Source organism: Octopus sinensis, linkage group LG3 (genome assembly GCF_006345805.1).
Source record: "Octopus sinensis linkage group LG3, ASM634580v1, whole genome shotgun sequence".
In the NCBI taxonomy this organism is placed as follows: domain Eukaryota; kingdom Metazoa; phylum Mollusca; class Cephalopoda; order Octopoda; family Octopodidae; genus Octopus; species Octopus sinensis.
Genome location: NC_042999.1, coordinates 169728330 through 169745657, shown reverse-complemented (window position 1 = coordinate 169745657; position 17328 = coordinate 169728330). Strand labels below are relative to the sequence as shown.

Sequence of the window (17328 nt, the reverse complement as noted above, 5' to 3'; positions counted from 1 at the left end):
TGAGCAAGACACTTTATTTCAGGTTCCTCCAGTCCACTCAGCTGACAAAATGAGTTGTACTTGTAATTCTAGGGTCCAACCTTGTTGCATTCTATGTCACATTGAATCTCCCTAAGAACTCCATTGAGGGCACACATGTCACTCGCACACTTATTTCATGAGCAAGCTTTTTAGTTAACTAAATCAACTGGAACACGCACTCACAAAGAAATGCTCATTACTTGCCTCCTCTAATTTATCTAATGGGCATTTAAGAAATATAATCAATATTTTATGTTGTAATTATTTTTATTTGCTTCATCATCAATTTTATGATAACTTTAAAAGTATTAAAAAAAAAAGCAGCATTAATTAAATTTACAATTTTGCTACTCCTCTGGCTGTAGTTTTTTTCTTTTGTGATTTGAGATTTATAAGTTTTCTTTTCGTGCAAATTGCTTATATACATATATATATATCTGTCTACATCTGTCTACCTTGCTCTTTCTCCCCGTCTCTCTATTTTTCTTACCTACTAATCATTCTTCCTAATGCAAAATCCAGATAAAAGGAAAGGACGAGTGCTCATTGTATTTGTGGGTTGGGTAACACTGATGAGATTCATGTTGTTTGTGTTCAGTTTGAATTTATGTATGGCACCATCTTCAAGGAAAATACTGGTAGGGAAGAAATTCAGTGAATTGCGACTCTGGGAAGGAATGGCTTTATAAATTTAATGTCATTGTGCCTACTTTTTATGTTTAGAGTTTTGGGAGTTTTTGCCCCGTTTACTTTATACATTTACAAATTAAGATTGAGCAAATGAACTTGATTCTAAGTATGGGCTATTCAAGAATAAACTGTATTTTACTTTTAAAATATCAAAATTTGAAAAACTTTTTTTATGAGAAAAAAAAAAATTACAATTGAAAAAGTAAATCTGGAATAATTAAAAGCAATTTTAATAATAAAAAGCAAATTAATAATAAAAAGCAAATTTCTGTTACATATCCACAATAAAAAGAAACTGGTCCCTGTTTCTACCCTTGTAAGTCTGTGACCAATTGAATAATGTTCTTTGCCTTCGATGGAGACAGGACTATGACTAACCTCTAAGATTATCTTTAGGGAATCCAACTCATTCATATTAGATGTCTGTGATAAAACTGATTTCAAATAAAAGCATATAATTGTTGATGTCAATAGAAATCTCAAATTTTCTTTGCAGCTATTTAGCCTTAGTTGCTGCTTTGGCGAGTGAGGCTGATTGGGTTTTCATTCCTGAATGGCCCCCAGAGCAAGGTTGGCAAGATGTTCTTTGCAACAAATTAGCTGTTGTAAGTTGAATCATTTTCAGAATCATTTTGGAATTAAATGATTATATTAAAGATAATTTTTTTTTTTTTAACATTTTAAAAATTTTATCTACATTTCTTATTTTAGGAGAGGACACTTGGTCAAAGGCTGAACATCATCATTGTAGCTGAAGGAGCAATTGACCGAGAGGGTAATCCCATCACAGGAGACATGGTGAAGAAGGTAAAGATTAACGATAATGGATGTTATTCCAACTTTATTAGCAGTTGACCCTTAAAATCCTAATCCAATCGCAGATAAGTTTCTTTTTATTTCCTAAATATTTTGGGTTCAGTGATGCAACAATATATGTTAAAATGACATATCTATCATCATCATAATTTTCATCATCATTTGCAACCATCTTCCATTTGTGAGGTGGTTTGACAAGATGCTTCAGAGCCTGCTTTTGTTTCTATGACTGGATGCCCTTCCTAAAACCAACCACTTTTACAGAGTGTACTGGATGCCTTTTTTTATGGCATCTGCAGTAGAGAAGTCTCTCTGTAACTTGCATTTCTAAAGAGTTCTCTAAACTGTGTGTGTTGTATACAGGCATGCACACATGGGTGCATGTATACAACACTAAACAGTAGCTGACTAACTTTTCTGGTTGCTAACATTCCATTAAAGAACCCTAGGAAAGCTTACATGATTTTAAGTGTACTATGTCCACATTTTATCTTGCTTGGGACCCTCCATCTCTCAATTACCCACCCACACACAAACATTTTATAATATGTCCAATTAATATGCCTCCCAGTTTATTAAAAAAAGGAAACTTTTTCAAAGTGAAGTCCTCTAAATGAGTGAGGTGTACTGTTATTGTCCATGTCTGTTTTCATTGGATTTCCTCACAACTAAATCTCCAATAATTCATAAACCACACAGATACATATACTGCTTCACATTTTCAGTAACACTCTTCAGTTTTTTCTTTTTTTTTTTTGTTTCATGCTAGTATGGGTTGAAGTGTAAAATCACTATAATATCAAATCATTGCTAGTTTGTACATGTCCTCTGATAGCCCAGGTTAAATGAAATTTCCTTGTATATTTTTAGAGAGACTATCAGTCATTTCTTCATGTGCAAAAAGCAGTCTGGCACAGCTAGCTCCAGATTTCATAATACCCCAAGTGTTCTGAAGTTAACTGAACCAGGGCTTATCTAATGTATTGCATCATTTGGTCACTCCTTAAAAAACTGTATGTGTATATATCATCATCATCATCATCATCATCGTTTAGCGTCCGTTTTCCATGCTAGCATGGGTTGGACGGTTCTACTGGGGTCTGTGAAGCCAGAAGGCTTCATCAGGCCCAGTCAAATCTGGCAGTGTTTCTACGGCTGGATGCCCTTCCTAACGCCAACCACTCCGAGAGTGTAGTGGGTGCTTTTTACGTGCCACCCGCACAGGTGCCAGACAGAGCTGGCAAACGGCCATGAACTGATGGTGCTTTTTATGTGCCATATATATATATATATATATATATATGTATACATATATATCGCATGAGGAATGTTTGAAGGTGCGACACCAGGGCAAAATCACCTCCCTCCGATATGTCACCCTAATGAGACGTCTGCGTTGGCTGGGTAATGCCCTCCGTCGTCGACCAGGAGAATTCATCTACGAAGCATTTGCCCCAGCTCTCCTTCAGGGTTGGCGAAAGCAATGTGGTGGACAATGAAAAACCTGGCTGATGACAGTCAAGGCTGGTCTGGAACCCAACCTAGGCCCCCATATCTACGGTGTTCGCTGCTGGAATAAGGAGTGGTTGGAGATCATGCGGTCGTTAGCCTCAAATCGCCAGGCCTGGTCAGCGTTTGTGAGAGATACAGCATTGAGGATGAATGAAGCCAGCTCAACCCACCCCGGGTGAATGTTGTCAAGAAGAAGAAAAGACATATATATATATATATTCCAAGTCACTGAGTAATAGTTTACTGTGAATACCTGTTAATACTCTTATAATAAAAAGGAGCATAAAAATAGTACAAGAGAAAACCAATGAAACCAGCATTCTAAACCTACATGCACATCTCTATATGCTTACATACCTTGATGGAGTTATCAATCCATAACTATTGTTTTGTACATTATTTTTTAGCTGATATCTGAACGGCTTAAATATGATACCAGAGTAACTGTCCTTGGTCATGTTCAGAGAGGTGGCAAACCATCTGCATTCGATCGTATATTGGTAAGAAGTTTGCTTCTTTTCATTTTTGACTCAACTATTTTGATATACTATTATTAAATCTTAGATATTTGAAAAATTTAACGTTTCTCTCTCTCTCTCTCTCTCTCTTTTTTTTTTTAAACTATTTTTATTTGCATGATTTATGAAAAGTATTTTAAGCAACCTTTATGGAATTCATTTAGTTTGCATTCATAAGTTTAATATGCTGTATAACCACGTTTCCACAAGTACTATGAAATCTAATTTTCTTATTTTTATATTTTTTTGTAAAAATTTAGTTTTAAGCTCACAAATTAAATATGTTACTCACTTCATTCCCACAGTAGAAGTGTCTGTTCTGTTGTTTAAAGAAGTTTTAAAATATATATACATGCTAACCATTGTCTATCGTTGTAGGGCTCCAGAATGGGTGCAGAGGCAGTTTTAGCCTTAATGGAAGCAACTCCAGATACACCCGCCTGTGTCGTATCCCTTGAAGGTAACCAAACTGTTCGAGTGCCACTGATGGAATGTGTTGAACGGGTGAGTTTCATAATTACAAGTGTGTCTAATTGCTGAATAAAATGTTATCCATATAATAATGAAATTACGTTATTCAGCAGTTTGTATTAGTCTTATTAGGTATTAAAACAATAATTGATGAAAAAAAATTTTATTGCTGCAAGTGTAGCTGTGTGGTAAGAAGCTTGCTTCCCAACCATATGATTCCGGGTTCAGTCCCACTGTGTGACACCTTGGGCAAGTATCTTCTACTATAGCCTCAGGCCGAATAAAGCCTTGTGAGTGGATTTGGTAGATGGAAACCTAAAGAAGCCCATTGTGTGTGTGTGTGTGTGTGTGTGTGTGTGTCTTTGTGTCTGTTTCTCCCCATTCCACCATCGCTTAACAACCAATGTTGGTGTGTTTACATCCCTGTAACTTAGTGGTTCAGCAAAAGAGACTGCTAGAATAAGTACCAGGCTTACAAAGAATAAGTCCTGGGATTGATTTCAACTAAAAAACACTTTAAGGTGATGCTCCAGCATGACCACAGTCAAAAGTGACTGTCACAAGTAATAGAGGAAAGGAACATATGACAATAAACTCTTTGCATATATTTATAATTTTTGTTTTATCCCTCTGAGAGAAATGTGCACTAATACTGATTACACCCTTTCAGTTGACAGATATTCTTTTGAGAGTGATATTATTCATTCCTTAACAGTAAAGATCCATCAAGCTTTAAGGAGCTGATCATCATAGAAAGCATGCTTCCTACTCAGTTCAATACTTAGATTATATGTAGCCTTGTCATTATGAATCATCCAGTTAGCTTTATAGTCTCTCCAAGTTAAGTCTTAATTAAATTTGAGGGATAATTATCAAATCTTTTGACACCAAATTTTAAAATTTTATTCATGATTCATTTAAATTATATCATTACCTTAAGCTTTGGGTATCACAGTATTAATGGAAATTTCTCCTTTCCGCTTTCTAACTCCATCACTGAAAAGAGAAGGATAACGGCTTTTTAGTTTCACAAAGAGGAGCAAGCAGTTGTGTTCTTGCCCAGGGAAACAACACAATTGTTGCCATTGTAAGGTTTCAATTTATGACTGCAGAATCGTTTAATCTCAGTTATGGTTTTCTTGTAAAAGTCATAGGGGCAGGAGTGACTGTGGGGTAAGTAGCTTGCTTACCAACCACATGGTTCTGGGTTCAGTCCCACTGCATGGCGCCTTGGGCAAGTGTCTTCTACTATAGCTTCGGGCCGACCAAAGCCTTCTGAGTGGATTTGGTAGACGGAAACTGAAAAGAAGCCCGTCATGTGTATGTATATATATATATATCTGTGTGTGTGTTTGTGTGTTTCTGTTTGTTCCCCCAACATCGCTTGACAACAGATGCTGGTGTGTTTATGTCCTCGTAACTTAGCGGTTTGGCAAAGGAGACCTATAGAATAAGTACCAGGCTTACAAAGAATAAGTCCTGGAATCAATTTGCTCGACTAATGGCGGTGCTCCAGCATGGCCTCAGTCAAATGACTGAAACGAGTAAAAGAGTTATACATCAAACACCATTTCATTATTAGTTGAGGTTTAATTTTAGGTATATTCATTCAAAAACAATAGAAATAGCAACTAATATTTATTTTGTAAAAGAATCCTAATTTCTATATATATATTCTAACTTTTTATTTTTCAGACTCAAGCTGTTCAAAAGGCTATGGATGAGAAAAACTTTGATGAAGCCGTTAGGTTGAGAGGAAGGTATGAAATCATTTGATACTGTCAAATTATTGCGGGGGGGGGGGTGCTTGTGATTGGTTATACCTTGACATAAATTAATAACATCGTTTTTGTAAGATATTGAAGAAAAAAAGTTAATTGATATAACTTGACAAAACGTAAAATTTATTGAAGCCTTAAAAAAAACACCAAATTTTAATGATTTAAAGAAAAAAATGTGAAATAATTAAATATATAAAAGTGCATTTCTTTAACATAGAAAAAGTTGTACATCTGAAATTGTTTTAAATTCTGAGATAATTTAATTCTGATCATAGAAATCCTGAAAGTATTAATGGCTGTGAAATTCAGCTGCTGGACCAGCTTTTAGAAGTTCTAAAAGCTAACACAATCATTGTCTCCCATAATAGGGTACACAACTCTTCATGGCTAGCTGCAAAGACAATTGCTTCTTCAAAATTAAACCTGTTCAAGTGTGTATGTGTTTCCAACGATGATGATGATAAAATGTAATTTTTTGGACTAATGGGTATATGTCAGTTTGTGTTAGTAAAGCACATTCACAGTTGGGATATATTTCTGCTGGATCTATTCCAGGAATTCCAGTGTTAGTTGAGATAATAATAATCAACGAATGAAGTGGATGATGGATTTTAGCATTAGTCTATATTTCAGAATGACAATCGTTTCCACCCCTCTGGCAGTTGTCCTTTTATGGCTGGGATTGATGCAACACATTTCGATGCACAACATAGTACTTAACCATAAAATATTTGGTTGGGACGTAGACTCCTGAACCACACAGTCTCTTATTCCTCCCTCACCCACACACACGACAAGCTTCCTGCAGTTTCTGTCTATTAAATTCCAACATAAGACATTAATTAGCCTGCGCATCAGAATAAAACTCACTTACCAAGATGTCACACAGTTGGATTTAACCACACAGCAACACCTGTGTGGGTTAATTATGCCTAGAATATATGTAATATATATATATATATATATATATATACATAAACCATGCTCATAACATGTATTTAGTTTGTATTTAACCGTAGAAAAAGTAGATGAGTTTTTTTTAATTGTCAATTTCTGGATATGGTCTGAATTTCATTAAGAGAATGAAATAGATTTGAAATGTTCGTTTGTAATTCTGAGCATTCTGATAGTTTTAATGATGAAATGTTTTTAATGCAATTTTAGGAGCAATTAAAGTTTATAATTCTTTAAACTTAATTTTCCATGTTTTCTTGTTTTTTCTGTTTACCATTTGTAGAAGTTTCTTAAACAACTTGCTAACATATAGAAAATTAACCAAGTTGCGTCCACCAAGCTCTCGTTGTTCCGTTGGGGTAAGATTACTTTGCCTTTGTAGTATTAATTGTTGTTTTTTTATGCGTAATGTTTTAGCAGAAATGCTATGTTAACAAGTTCGGTTATTTCTCAAAGGCATTTCCTTAAAGACAAAATTAAGCCACCTATCAACTTTCAATCCAACTTTAGCATCTGTATCTCTTGTGGAATTTTCTATCTTTCTAATTGATTATCTCCTAAGTATAAATCTTTGTTGCATATATTATAAATTAATTGCTCTCAGCAAATACTAATTTGTCACTTTTGTTATTGTTACAGGATAACAGAAACTTAGCTCTTATGAATATTGGTGCCCCTGCATGTGGTATGAATGCTGCAATGAGATCTTTTGTTCGCCTTGGTATTACTAAGGGATACAATGTTATAGCAATCCATGACAGTTTTGATGGTTTGCTGAACGACAATGTAAGCATCGAATCATATATTTCTTCATTTGTTTGCATTTTTGAAACATAAATTATATCAGTAAATCTTTTAAGTTTTAACATAATGAATTATGATTTTACAATTTTTAAATTTTATTTCTGATCAGTTCAACAAAAATCAAATAAGGATAAACTAAACAGTTAAGATTTTACAGAGAGTGTTTTGCTGAGACATCATCATCATCATCATCGTTTAACGTCCGCTTTCCATGCTAGCATGGGTTGGACGGTTCAACTGGGGTCTGGCAAGCCCGAAGGCTGCACCAGGCCAGTCAGATCTGGCAGTGTTTCTACAGCTGGATGCCCTTCCTAACGCCAACCACTCCGAGAGTGTAGTGGGTGATTTTATGTGCCACCGACACAGGTGCCAGATGAGGCTGGCAAAAGGCCACACTCAGATGGTGTTTTTTATGTGCCACCGACACAGGTGCCAGACGAGGCTGGCGAACGGCCACGATCAGATGGTGTTTGTTACGTGCCCACAGCACGGAGGCCAGTCGATGCGGTACTGGCTACGGCCATGTTCGGGTGGTTTTCTTATGTGCCACCGGCACTGGTACCACAAAGATACAAATTCCATTGATGTTCATCTATTTTGATTTGGTTTAAATATTATAGGTGACTCTGCAATTATACTTGGTATGGATACGGATTAATTTGGATTACTAAATATATATACACATTGAGTTAAATTATGAATTACTGCTCACACTCCACAGTCTTCAGTATCTTCTACCTGTCAGGATTATAGCTGATGCTATAAATCTGATCTGAAACATCTGAGGGAACCTCTGTAAGTCATCATCATCGTTTAATGTCCGTTTCCCATGCTAGCATGGGTTAGACGGTTCGACCGGGTCTGGGAAGCCAGGGGGCTGCGCCAGGCTCCAGTCAGATCTGGCAGTGTTTCTACAGCTGGATACCCTTCCCAACGCCAACCGCTCTGTGAGTGTAGTGGGTGCTTTTTAACGTGCTACCGGGCCAGGGAAGGCTGGCAAACGGCCACGATCGGTTGGTGCTTTTTACATGTCACCGACACAGACGCCAGTCAGGCGGCGCTGGCATCAGCCACGTTCGGATGGTGCTTTTTATGTGCTTGCTTTGTAGCAATAGTAATTAAATCTCCCTCAAATCACACCTTACCTTCTGAAAAAAGGATGGTTACATAACATAATGTAGTCCTAGATAAGCTACTGGAAAGAAAAAAATTAAGACAGATTGGTCATGGTGAGAATGCTTTTGGTTACAGGTCTGCTTTATTAGGGTTGATCTAAGGCTAAAAAACAATATAGCTGATTCTAACTATGCTTACTATGAGGACTAATCTCTCTCGCTCTCTCTCTTTTTTTTTTTTCATAGGTTGTTAGTGCAAATCGGTAGAATATTTGAAATATTTTTCAAATGTTTGTGTCAGAAATTATATTAAATTTTAATATATTTGCTTACAAATCCTGTCATGTTATTCCTATCAAATGTATTGCTTTAATTTTAAAGAGAACTGATTTAAAGATATAATAAATAATAATGAAATTATTGTATACAGTGCTCAGGTGCACTGCAACTTGTCAGAAAGTGCGTATAAGGTATATGCAGTAATGTGCAAATGTCTGGGAAGCGAACAGTGTATGAGTCAGATAGATGCTTGCATGTGTATGGAGGGGAGGAAATCAGGTGTAATGTTGGCGAATCTCAGGAAGCCTGTAAGTTTTGAAGGATGCAGTGCTCCGACAACTAACAACTCTAACGTTGGTGCATGGCTCAGTGGTTAGAGCGTTGGGCTCACAATCACGAGGTAGTGAGTTTCATTTCCCAGACCGGGCTGCGTGTTGTGTTCTTGAGCAAGACTCTTCATTTCCTGTTGCTCTCCAGTTCACTCAGCTGTTGAAATGAGCTGCAATGTCACTGGTGCCAAGCTGTATCGACCTTCACCTTTTCCTTGGATAACATCTGTGGCATATTGAGGGGAGGCTGGCATGCATGAGCAACTGCTGGTCTTCCATAAACAATCTTGCTTGGATTTGTGCCTCGGAGGGTAACTTTCTAGGTGCAATTCCACGGTGTCTAATTCTGCATGTATAAAGGATATATAATCCTATACGGTAAAGAAATATTTACATGACTGGAGGTGCAGCCATTGCTTATTAATGTTAGAAACAACAGCCAAGGTCTCTTGAACCCACAGCTTTATACTATAGGATTTGGGACGTTTATAGACATAATGGAACAAAATCTTAAACTTTGCTTTAGTTTGCTATTAATGTCTCTCAAGGTTTGCAGAGTAATTTTTGCTTTGCTTAATTGTACTTTTCTTCCTCTTCTCTTTCCCTTCCTTTCCTTCTTCCTTCCATTCACCAGAATACTAATTCTTTTTGACCACATTTCAAAAGAGACTATTGTCTATTATTTCAACATTTAATTACCTATTTTTATTTTGATTGCATCTCTACAACTTCATTAATTTAAATATACTTCTGCTCTCAGTCAGTAAGCAATCACCTACTAATTAACATCTTTTGAAACATTTTTAACTCATTCTTTTCTCACTGTTTTTAACTGTCTTCTTCAGTTCACACTTTTTATTTTGGATTTCCCTTTTATTTCCAGACTTCTTTCAACTCTATTGACTCTTTCTAAAAATTGTATTCCCTTTTCTTTACATTATTGCAAATCCTTCCCTTTATGAATCGTCACCAAACATTTATATTGAAGATAAGAAACTGAAACGGTAAACAATAAACTTACAAAGTGAATCTTGGGGTTTGGGTTGAATTAAGGATCAGGAAATAATGCATGGAATCCTGATGCATCATGGGATATAAAAATAAGATAATTTTACCAGATAGATAAATATAGATTGGGGGGGGGGACTGTAGACAACAAAGGATTTTGAAAGATTTGAGGAAATAAAGTGAACAGAAAACAATTTGTCAGCTCGTCTTTGACAAAATAGAAAATATATTAATGGCTTTATTGATGATACCTTTATTAATAATTGATTGCAGGTGACTCCTATGGCTTGGGAAGAGGTACGAAGTTGGACCAGCAAAGGTGGATCCTTATTGGGTACCAAAAAGTAATTACAAATTCATGTTTTTCTTTTTTTCTATCACCATATTTTATTTGTTTTAGTATAAAACAAAACAGAACAGAATTTGGTGTAATTAATTTTCAGCAAATCTTTTGAATCATTTCCATGTAGTTTTAACTTACAAAAGGACGATCAAACATAAATTTAACGAGCTTGTTATGCATGCTAAATTCATTAAATGAATTTAGCATGCATTCAGTGTAAGAGGCCATTGTAGTAGTAGTATGCACATTGAATACAAATAGATGATACGAGGGGCGTTCAATAAGTAATGCCCCTGATCCACTTCCTATAGTAGTAGAGCAACGAAACTTGGCACAGTTATTAGTCTTTTTCTACATAGGAACCACCCAGAGTTAGGCATTTCTACCATCTTTTGATGCAGCTCTGGAGACCGTTTTTGTAGAAGACCCCAGCTTGGTCCTCCAACCTGAACGTGACTTCAGAAATCAAGGCTGCATCATCTGGGAAACGCTTTCCTTTCAAAAACAACTTCATGATTGGGAAGAGGGGAAAATCAGAGGGTGCAAGGTCAGGAAAGATGGGGAGGAGTTCATAGCCATATGACTGTGCTTCTGATCTGGCGACAAGCGAGTTGTGGACCGGAGCGTTGTCCTGCAGGAGGAGGATGCCTTTGCTGATCTTGCCCCGCCTCTTGATTTTGATAGATTCTCTTAATTTCCTCAAAAGTGAAGCATAATAGGCTCCTGTAATTGTGGTACCCTTTGCCAGGAAATCTGTCATCACTACTCCGTCCTGGTCCCAGAAGACTGAGCATGACCTTGCCTTCTTTGGAGGGGGTGAGTCACGGTGCTTCCACTGCATTGACTGGGCTTTGGTCTCTGGATCATCGTGATGGACCCAGGTTTCATCCTGTGTAATCAGTCTTTTGAAAAATTTTGACTCATCTTCTTGGCACATCTCCAAATTCATCCTCGAGCACTCAACGCGTTCTTGCTTCTGGAAAGGCGTGAGCAACCTGGGAATCCATCTGGCAGACACCTTTTGCATATGCAAATGGTCATGAATGATAGTTTCCACAGACCCGGTACTAATCTTGACCTCATGGGCTATTTGGCAAATAATTATGCGTCGATCTTCCAAAATGGCAGCCTCAACTTGACGGACAGATGCCTCATCAATGGCAGAAGGAGGTGACCAGATCTGGGAGCTGTTTCCACAGAGTTCCGACCATGTTTGAATTCACGATGCCAGCGGATGGGGCATCATCACCATAAGTTACTTTCATTTCATCAAAAGTCTCCCGTGGTGTGCGTCCTTTCAAATACAAAAACCAGATCACTGCTCGACACTCAACAGGCTCCATTTCACACTTGACTCAGTTCAAACACCTGTAAATCAGAAACCACAATTAGTTCAGAGCTGTAATTCGTCACTTACTCTATAGAGATATAAATGATTGAACATACAAAATTTCAGCTAGATCAAACAACTGCAAGTGGGTCAGGGGCATTACTTATTGAATGTCCCTCGTATATGTTAAATGAGAAGTGACCAATATTGGAGAAATGTAAATGTAATCCAAGTAAAGTGAGAAATATTTGAGATGAAGTTGTTAGGCTGAGCTGAGGATGTTGGGCTTCAACAAATGAATTTTTCACGGATTAAATGTATATCACTGAACTATTTTCAATTTTTGCTGAAGTAGAAAATAAGATGTTAAAATTAGGATTATGGCCTGAAGTAGAAAATAAGATGTTAAAATTAGGATTATTGGTTAAGTGTTGATTAGGAGAGCTGCATTCACTATAACAGATTTCTTAAACAGTTTTTCTTTCTACTTTTAAAGATTTGCAAGTTTTCCTGCTTTAAAATGTAATCAATTCTTAAGAAGGAAATCTTAAAGCGAATTTTGCACTAAGTATAACTGAAAAAAACTGTTTCAAATTTTTCATTTTTAATTTAGAAGTAATTTTAGCATGATTTTATGATGAAAATTACAAGAGCATGAATTCTTAATTTTTTTTTTCTATTTTAGAATGATTGCTGGAAAAATTGGCCTTGAGAAAATTGCTGCCAAATTTATCAAACACAAAATACATGGTCTATGTGTTATTGGTGGCTTTGAGGTAAAATTTTATGCTATATTATATAAATATGCTATATTTATAATCAGTATTCTTACATTATCCTATTATTATGGGCAGTTTTTTTTTACAAAAATGTAATTCAAATTATGACAATAATATACACTTTTGCTACACTTTTGGAATTTGGTGTTATCTTGAAGATTTTGTTTTCTCAATCTTGAGTATTAACCCCTTACCCGGCAGAAACGAATATATGCGTTTTGACCGAAATCGTTTTTTTCTATCTCTGGCGAGTTAACTCGTCAAAAGATAGACTCGCCAAAATCGACAGCAAACGAGTTCCTTCGTCTAAAAACGGGTCTGCCCAAAGCGGTAATTTAAAATCAATATTATTGAATTAAAATTCATAATAAATAAGGTTTGAAATATACCTCGAAATCACCATTCAAAACATAGTAAAATAAAACAATTAAAAAATATGTCTGAAAAAATACATTTATTTTTAAAATAATTGTTGGGTAAATTTTTAATTCTTTCACACTTTCTCTCTTTCTCTCAATATATATATATAAAAACTGGTGTTTGTTGTGTTGCATGAACGTAGATGATCAATTATGCCAGCCCTTAATTTTACCTCTAGCATTAGTGGTCACTGATACGGTTATATTGTAATTATTGCTGTAGCAGTGATCACCCTTTAGTAATCTGTCTAAGCATTTGATGAGCATTAAAATAAAGGAATTTAATTTCAGTTATTGATAACTTGACATGGACCATTAAATCAGGTGGAACTTTTAAAGACATGAAGAAACTGCTTATATTGATTAAATGTGCTTTTTTTTTTTGTTGTTTCTGTTTGCAGGCGTACCACAGTGTTGTCCAGCTATGCGAAGCGCGTTATCGTTTTCCTGCATTCTGTATCCCGATGATTGTTATCCCTTGTACTATCAGTAATAATATCCCTGGGACAGATTTTAGTTTAGGAGCAGACACAGCTCTTAATGAAATCACTGACGTAAGTAATTTTTAGCAGTGGAATAATTTTCTTTTTCATTTAAAGATATTAAACATGTTCTGTATTTTTTTAATTATGATTTTTTTTTTGTCAAAAACTAGGTCTTTGAGTGTCTTGTCCCATATTTCCCAAAATAGTGTGTTAATTTCCTTCTATGTCCATCTTCAGTTGGAATTTGGCTCCTTAGAGGAAAAAGGGAATGAAACTCTTCACATACAACATCTTTTGTTCAGAATGGGGTAAAGATATTGCATGTGAAATGTGTCTGCCATCTCTATTGATCATAAAGAATTATTTATTGTCTTCAAAGATGGCACTTTGATTCAATTACAACTTTATAAATAATTATCTCATTTGGTAAGCATGCTATGGATGAGTGGCAAAAGCAGAATGGTAATGGATATGGGATTAGATTCTTAGACAGAACACTTAATTCATTATTGTCTTATTTCATGTCAGAATTTCCTCCAAAATTTACTGTAATTCACTGATCTCGTTTCAAAAAGAGCAGAGTGTTGCTTATCAGCTTAATTCTGCTGAAAATGGACTTGAGCATTGACTTTACGGAGGGATTAACTAAAATACAGGTAGCCTAGGTGATGGTACACAGATTTAAGTCTTGTTACAGATACTGACATAATAAATGGCTTCTTTTCCCTCAGACTATTTATCTGAAACAGATATTTAAATATCATTAGAAAAGGTAATTACCAAAAAACACTACTGCAAGGATTTCTTTTAATGGGAATTTTAAGCCATCATCCCTCCATGGGCATGGAAACCAAGTGGTTATAATTAGCAATATTAGTGAAATAAGTGGTATGGTTTTGACCCTCCATTTAACTACTGTGACCTATTTTTAACTACTTATTAATATTATAATGCTTATTTTGATCTATATCTTTGTTTAGACATTGTGAATGTGAGACAACCAACTAAATTTCTGACAACATGGTCATATATCCAAACCATGTGACAATTATTGTGTGATGCCCATAAGCAAGGCACATATTCTGTTCTAGGAAGAACCTCCAGTAGAAAAATCACATGCTGCAAGACTATACAAAATCCAAATTTGTGTAACTCCACCTATGACCATGATAAAATGAAAAACACAATAGAACTTCCTTTTAAACCAGTTTTAGATGGTAGATGTGTAACATGCCCACCCTTTGAGATCTAAACCACATATTTATTGCTTGCCTGGTGATTCTGTTATTGATAGCACTATAAATTACCTGCTGTTTTCTGTTCTAAAGTTAGTAAGGTGTCTTTTTATCTGCTATTTTAAGTGAACTCTATTTTGCCTTCACAAGTATCTCACTTGTTTCACAGACAGTTTGTCAGTTGCTTAGCATTGGCAGAATAAGCCAGTCGACTAATCTCCAACCTGACCAGCAAGAGAGATATGATTAAAATTCATTTTACATTGCCTCCTACCTTCTTTTTTTTTTCTTTGGTTCTGATTAAGTTCCAATGCTTTAAGATGTCTTTTTATCTTTTTTATTTGAATTTTAGATTTGTGATCGAATCAAGCAATCAGCTTTGGGTACTAAAAGAAGAGTTTTTATTGTTGAAACTATGGGTGGCTATTGTGGCTACCTTGCTACCATGGCTGGGTTGGCTGGAGGCGCTGATGCTGCCTACATCTATGAAGAAAATATGACAATCACAGATTTAAGGGTAAGCATATGATGTTATCCCACCATTAATTTATATACATGGATAAAGTTGCTAAACTTCATTATTTATCAATCATCATCCATTTTTATTGTTTTTCCATGTTTGCATGAGTTGAACAAGTCTTCCCTAGCACAGCATCTTGCCACTTGTCATAAGTCCTTTGTGATAGCTTTCATGAAATTCAGTAACCCAAGATTAATCTTCATCACTTCTTCCTTTCTATTCTTCTTTTGTCCACTTGGATTTCTTGGCACTCTTCTACCCAAATGTCATCCTCCATATTAATCCATAGCAATGCAGTTTCCTCTCTCTTGCCCAGCTCATTCCCCTTATAACTACTTTTTCTGTCAGTTGAAGATGTCTACCTCATTTCCTTCGAGTCTTTCAACTTCCTCTGCATTCAATTCTCATGTTTCGTTACCATGCACTAATAGCACTTCCTACACATTCATCGTTTACTCTACACTTTGCTCACTTCTCTTTGTTGTCAACTCTGGCCATGCTTTTCGAATACTGATCACCACAGCTAATTAGCTAACCTAGATAACAGAAGTTGCCAACCACATCCAGAGGGTTTTCTGGACATTACAGTCCTCTGTTGACACCCTACCTCTGATCCCACTGTACCCCTTGTTCGTCTACAGTTTGCATTGGTTACAGCATTGTGGAATTCCTACCTCTTACTTTTCTTCACATCCCTTTCCCAAATGCTTCTATTTTCGTTCTTGCTAAACTGTTTCTCTTTGCCCAGCTCACTTTGTTTCTTGATCCCAGGCTTTACTTCCACTGTTTGCAATTTCTTCTCTAATATTTTATTGCCTTTTAACTGTGCAGCTGTCAACACAAATGCTTGAAGAACTATTATTTTGAATGTGTCTTAGAAATGTCCATTCTTGTGTAATCTTGTTGCCTCAATCACCTAAATTAAATTTACTTTGGTTTTATGGTGAAATTACAGAAATTCAGGATTATTGTTGTACAGCATCAGATCAGCTCTGGTCAAGCGGTTGGCATGGAGGGAGTTGGCCAAATGCCTAGAATCAACTTTACCAATAAGTAATTATTGCATTGCTTGGATAAGTAACATCAGATATATCTTAGAAATGCTTATATCATGATAGCTACAAACACTTAATCTTATTATTCTCTATCAGATATAAACTTATACAAAAACTAACAAAGAACCAGATCGTGTTGGAAAAGAACAATTTGAAAATCTGATTTAGTGCTTTAATGATTTTCAGATTAGTGGACATTATTATGAAATTATCTTAGAAGGTAAAGAGAGACAGTATTGAGTTACATCTCATTAAGTTCTTTATTCAAATTTTGCCGATTAAGTTCTGGGAATTGATTGAATTGACATAATGATTTCTAACACAAGGCCACAGATTCTGAAAAAGGTTAGATAATTAAGAAATGAGATCAGGGTGTTGTGCACCTGTTTAGATAGTTTACAATGTCTTGTTCAGTACTGTGCCTTTCTCTTAGAGAAAAAGGTCTTGTGCTTAGTAAGTAAATAGTTTTACTCGGTGGTAATGTCTTGGTGAACCGACGCTCCTGTTTGCTTTTCATTCCCAGTCAGAAATTCTTTAGAAATCTTGGAAGTCATGAGTCTTGTAACTCCCAACACTATGGCTTTTCACCTACACAACTTCTCACCTAATTTTTACATATATATATATATATATATATATACCTTCTTTTTTTTTTTTCAGAATGATGTATTCCATTTAAAGAATAAGATTAAAGACATTGGAGTTCAGAGAGGTTTGATTTTGAGGTATTGATATTTTTTTAATTGATTTATTTAAAAATACAATTATCAATATTGTCCTATTTGAATTTTTGTGATAATTTCTTACTAACTATATGTTGCAAATATTCTTTAAATAAATAATAATGCTGTGTGGTTTTTTTGG

The 17328-nt window shown here is 35.7% G+C and overlaps 1 protein-coding gene across 2 annotated transcripts in view; it reads left to right on the top strand.

The window, feature by feature from the left end:
• Positions 1-17328, top strand: part of LOC115209955 (ATP-dependent 6-phosphofructokinase) — a 58414-nt gene that overhangs the window by 17462 nt on the left and 23624 nt on the right. For both annotated transcript variants that reach the window (XR_003881340.2, XM_029778597.2), the window contains exons 7-18: positions 1208-1316; positions 1423-1518; positions 3447-3539; positions 3936-4061; positions 5724-5788; positions 7047-7122; positions 7403-7549; positions 10572-10642; positions 12657-12747; positions 13571-13723; positions 15242-15406; positions 17125-17189. Coding sequence is in view for 1 of the 2 variants with exons in the window: in XM_029778597.2 (XP_029634457.1) it covers positions 1208-1316; positions 1423-1518; positions 3447-3539; positions 3936-4061; positions 5724-5788; positions 7047-7122; positions 7403-7549; positions 10572-10642; positions 12657-12747; positions 13571-13723; positions 15242-15406; positions 17125-17189 (1257 nt within the window). In the remaining variant the exon portion in view is untranslated. The remainder of the gene's footprint in view (positions 1-1207; positions 1317-1422; positions 1519-3446; positions 3540-3935; positions 4062-5723; positions 5789-7046; positions 7123-7402; positions 7550-10571; positions 10643-12656; positions 12748-13570; positions 13724-15241; positions 15407-17124; positions 17190-17328) is intronic.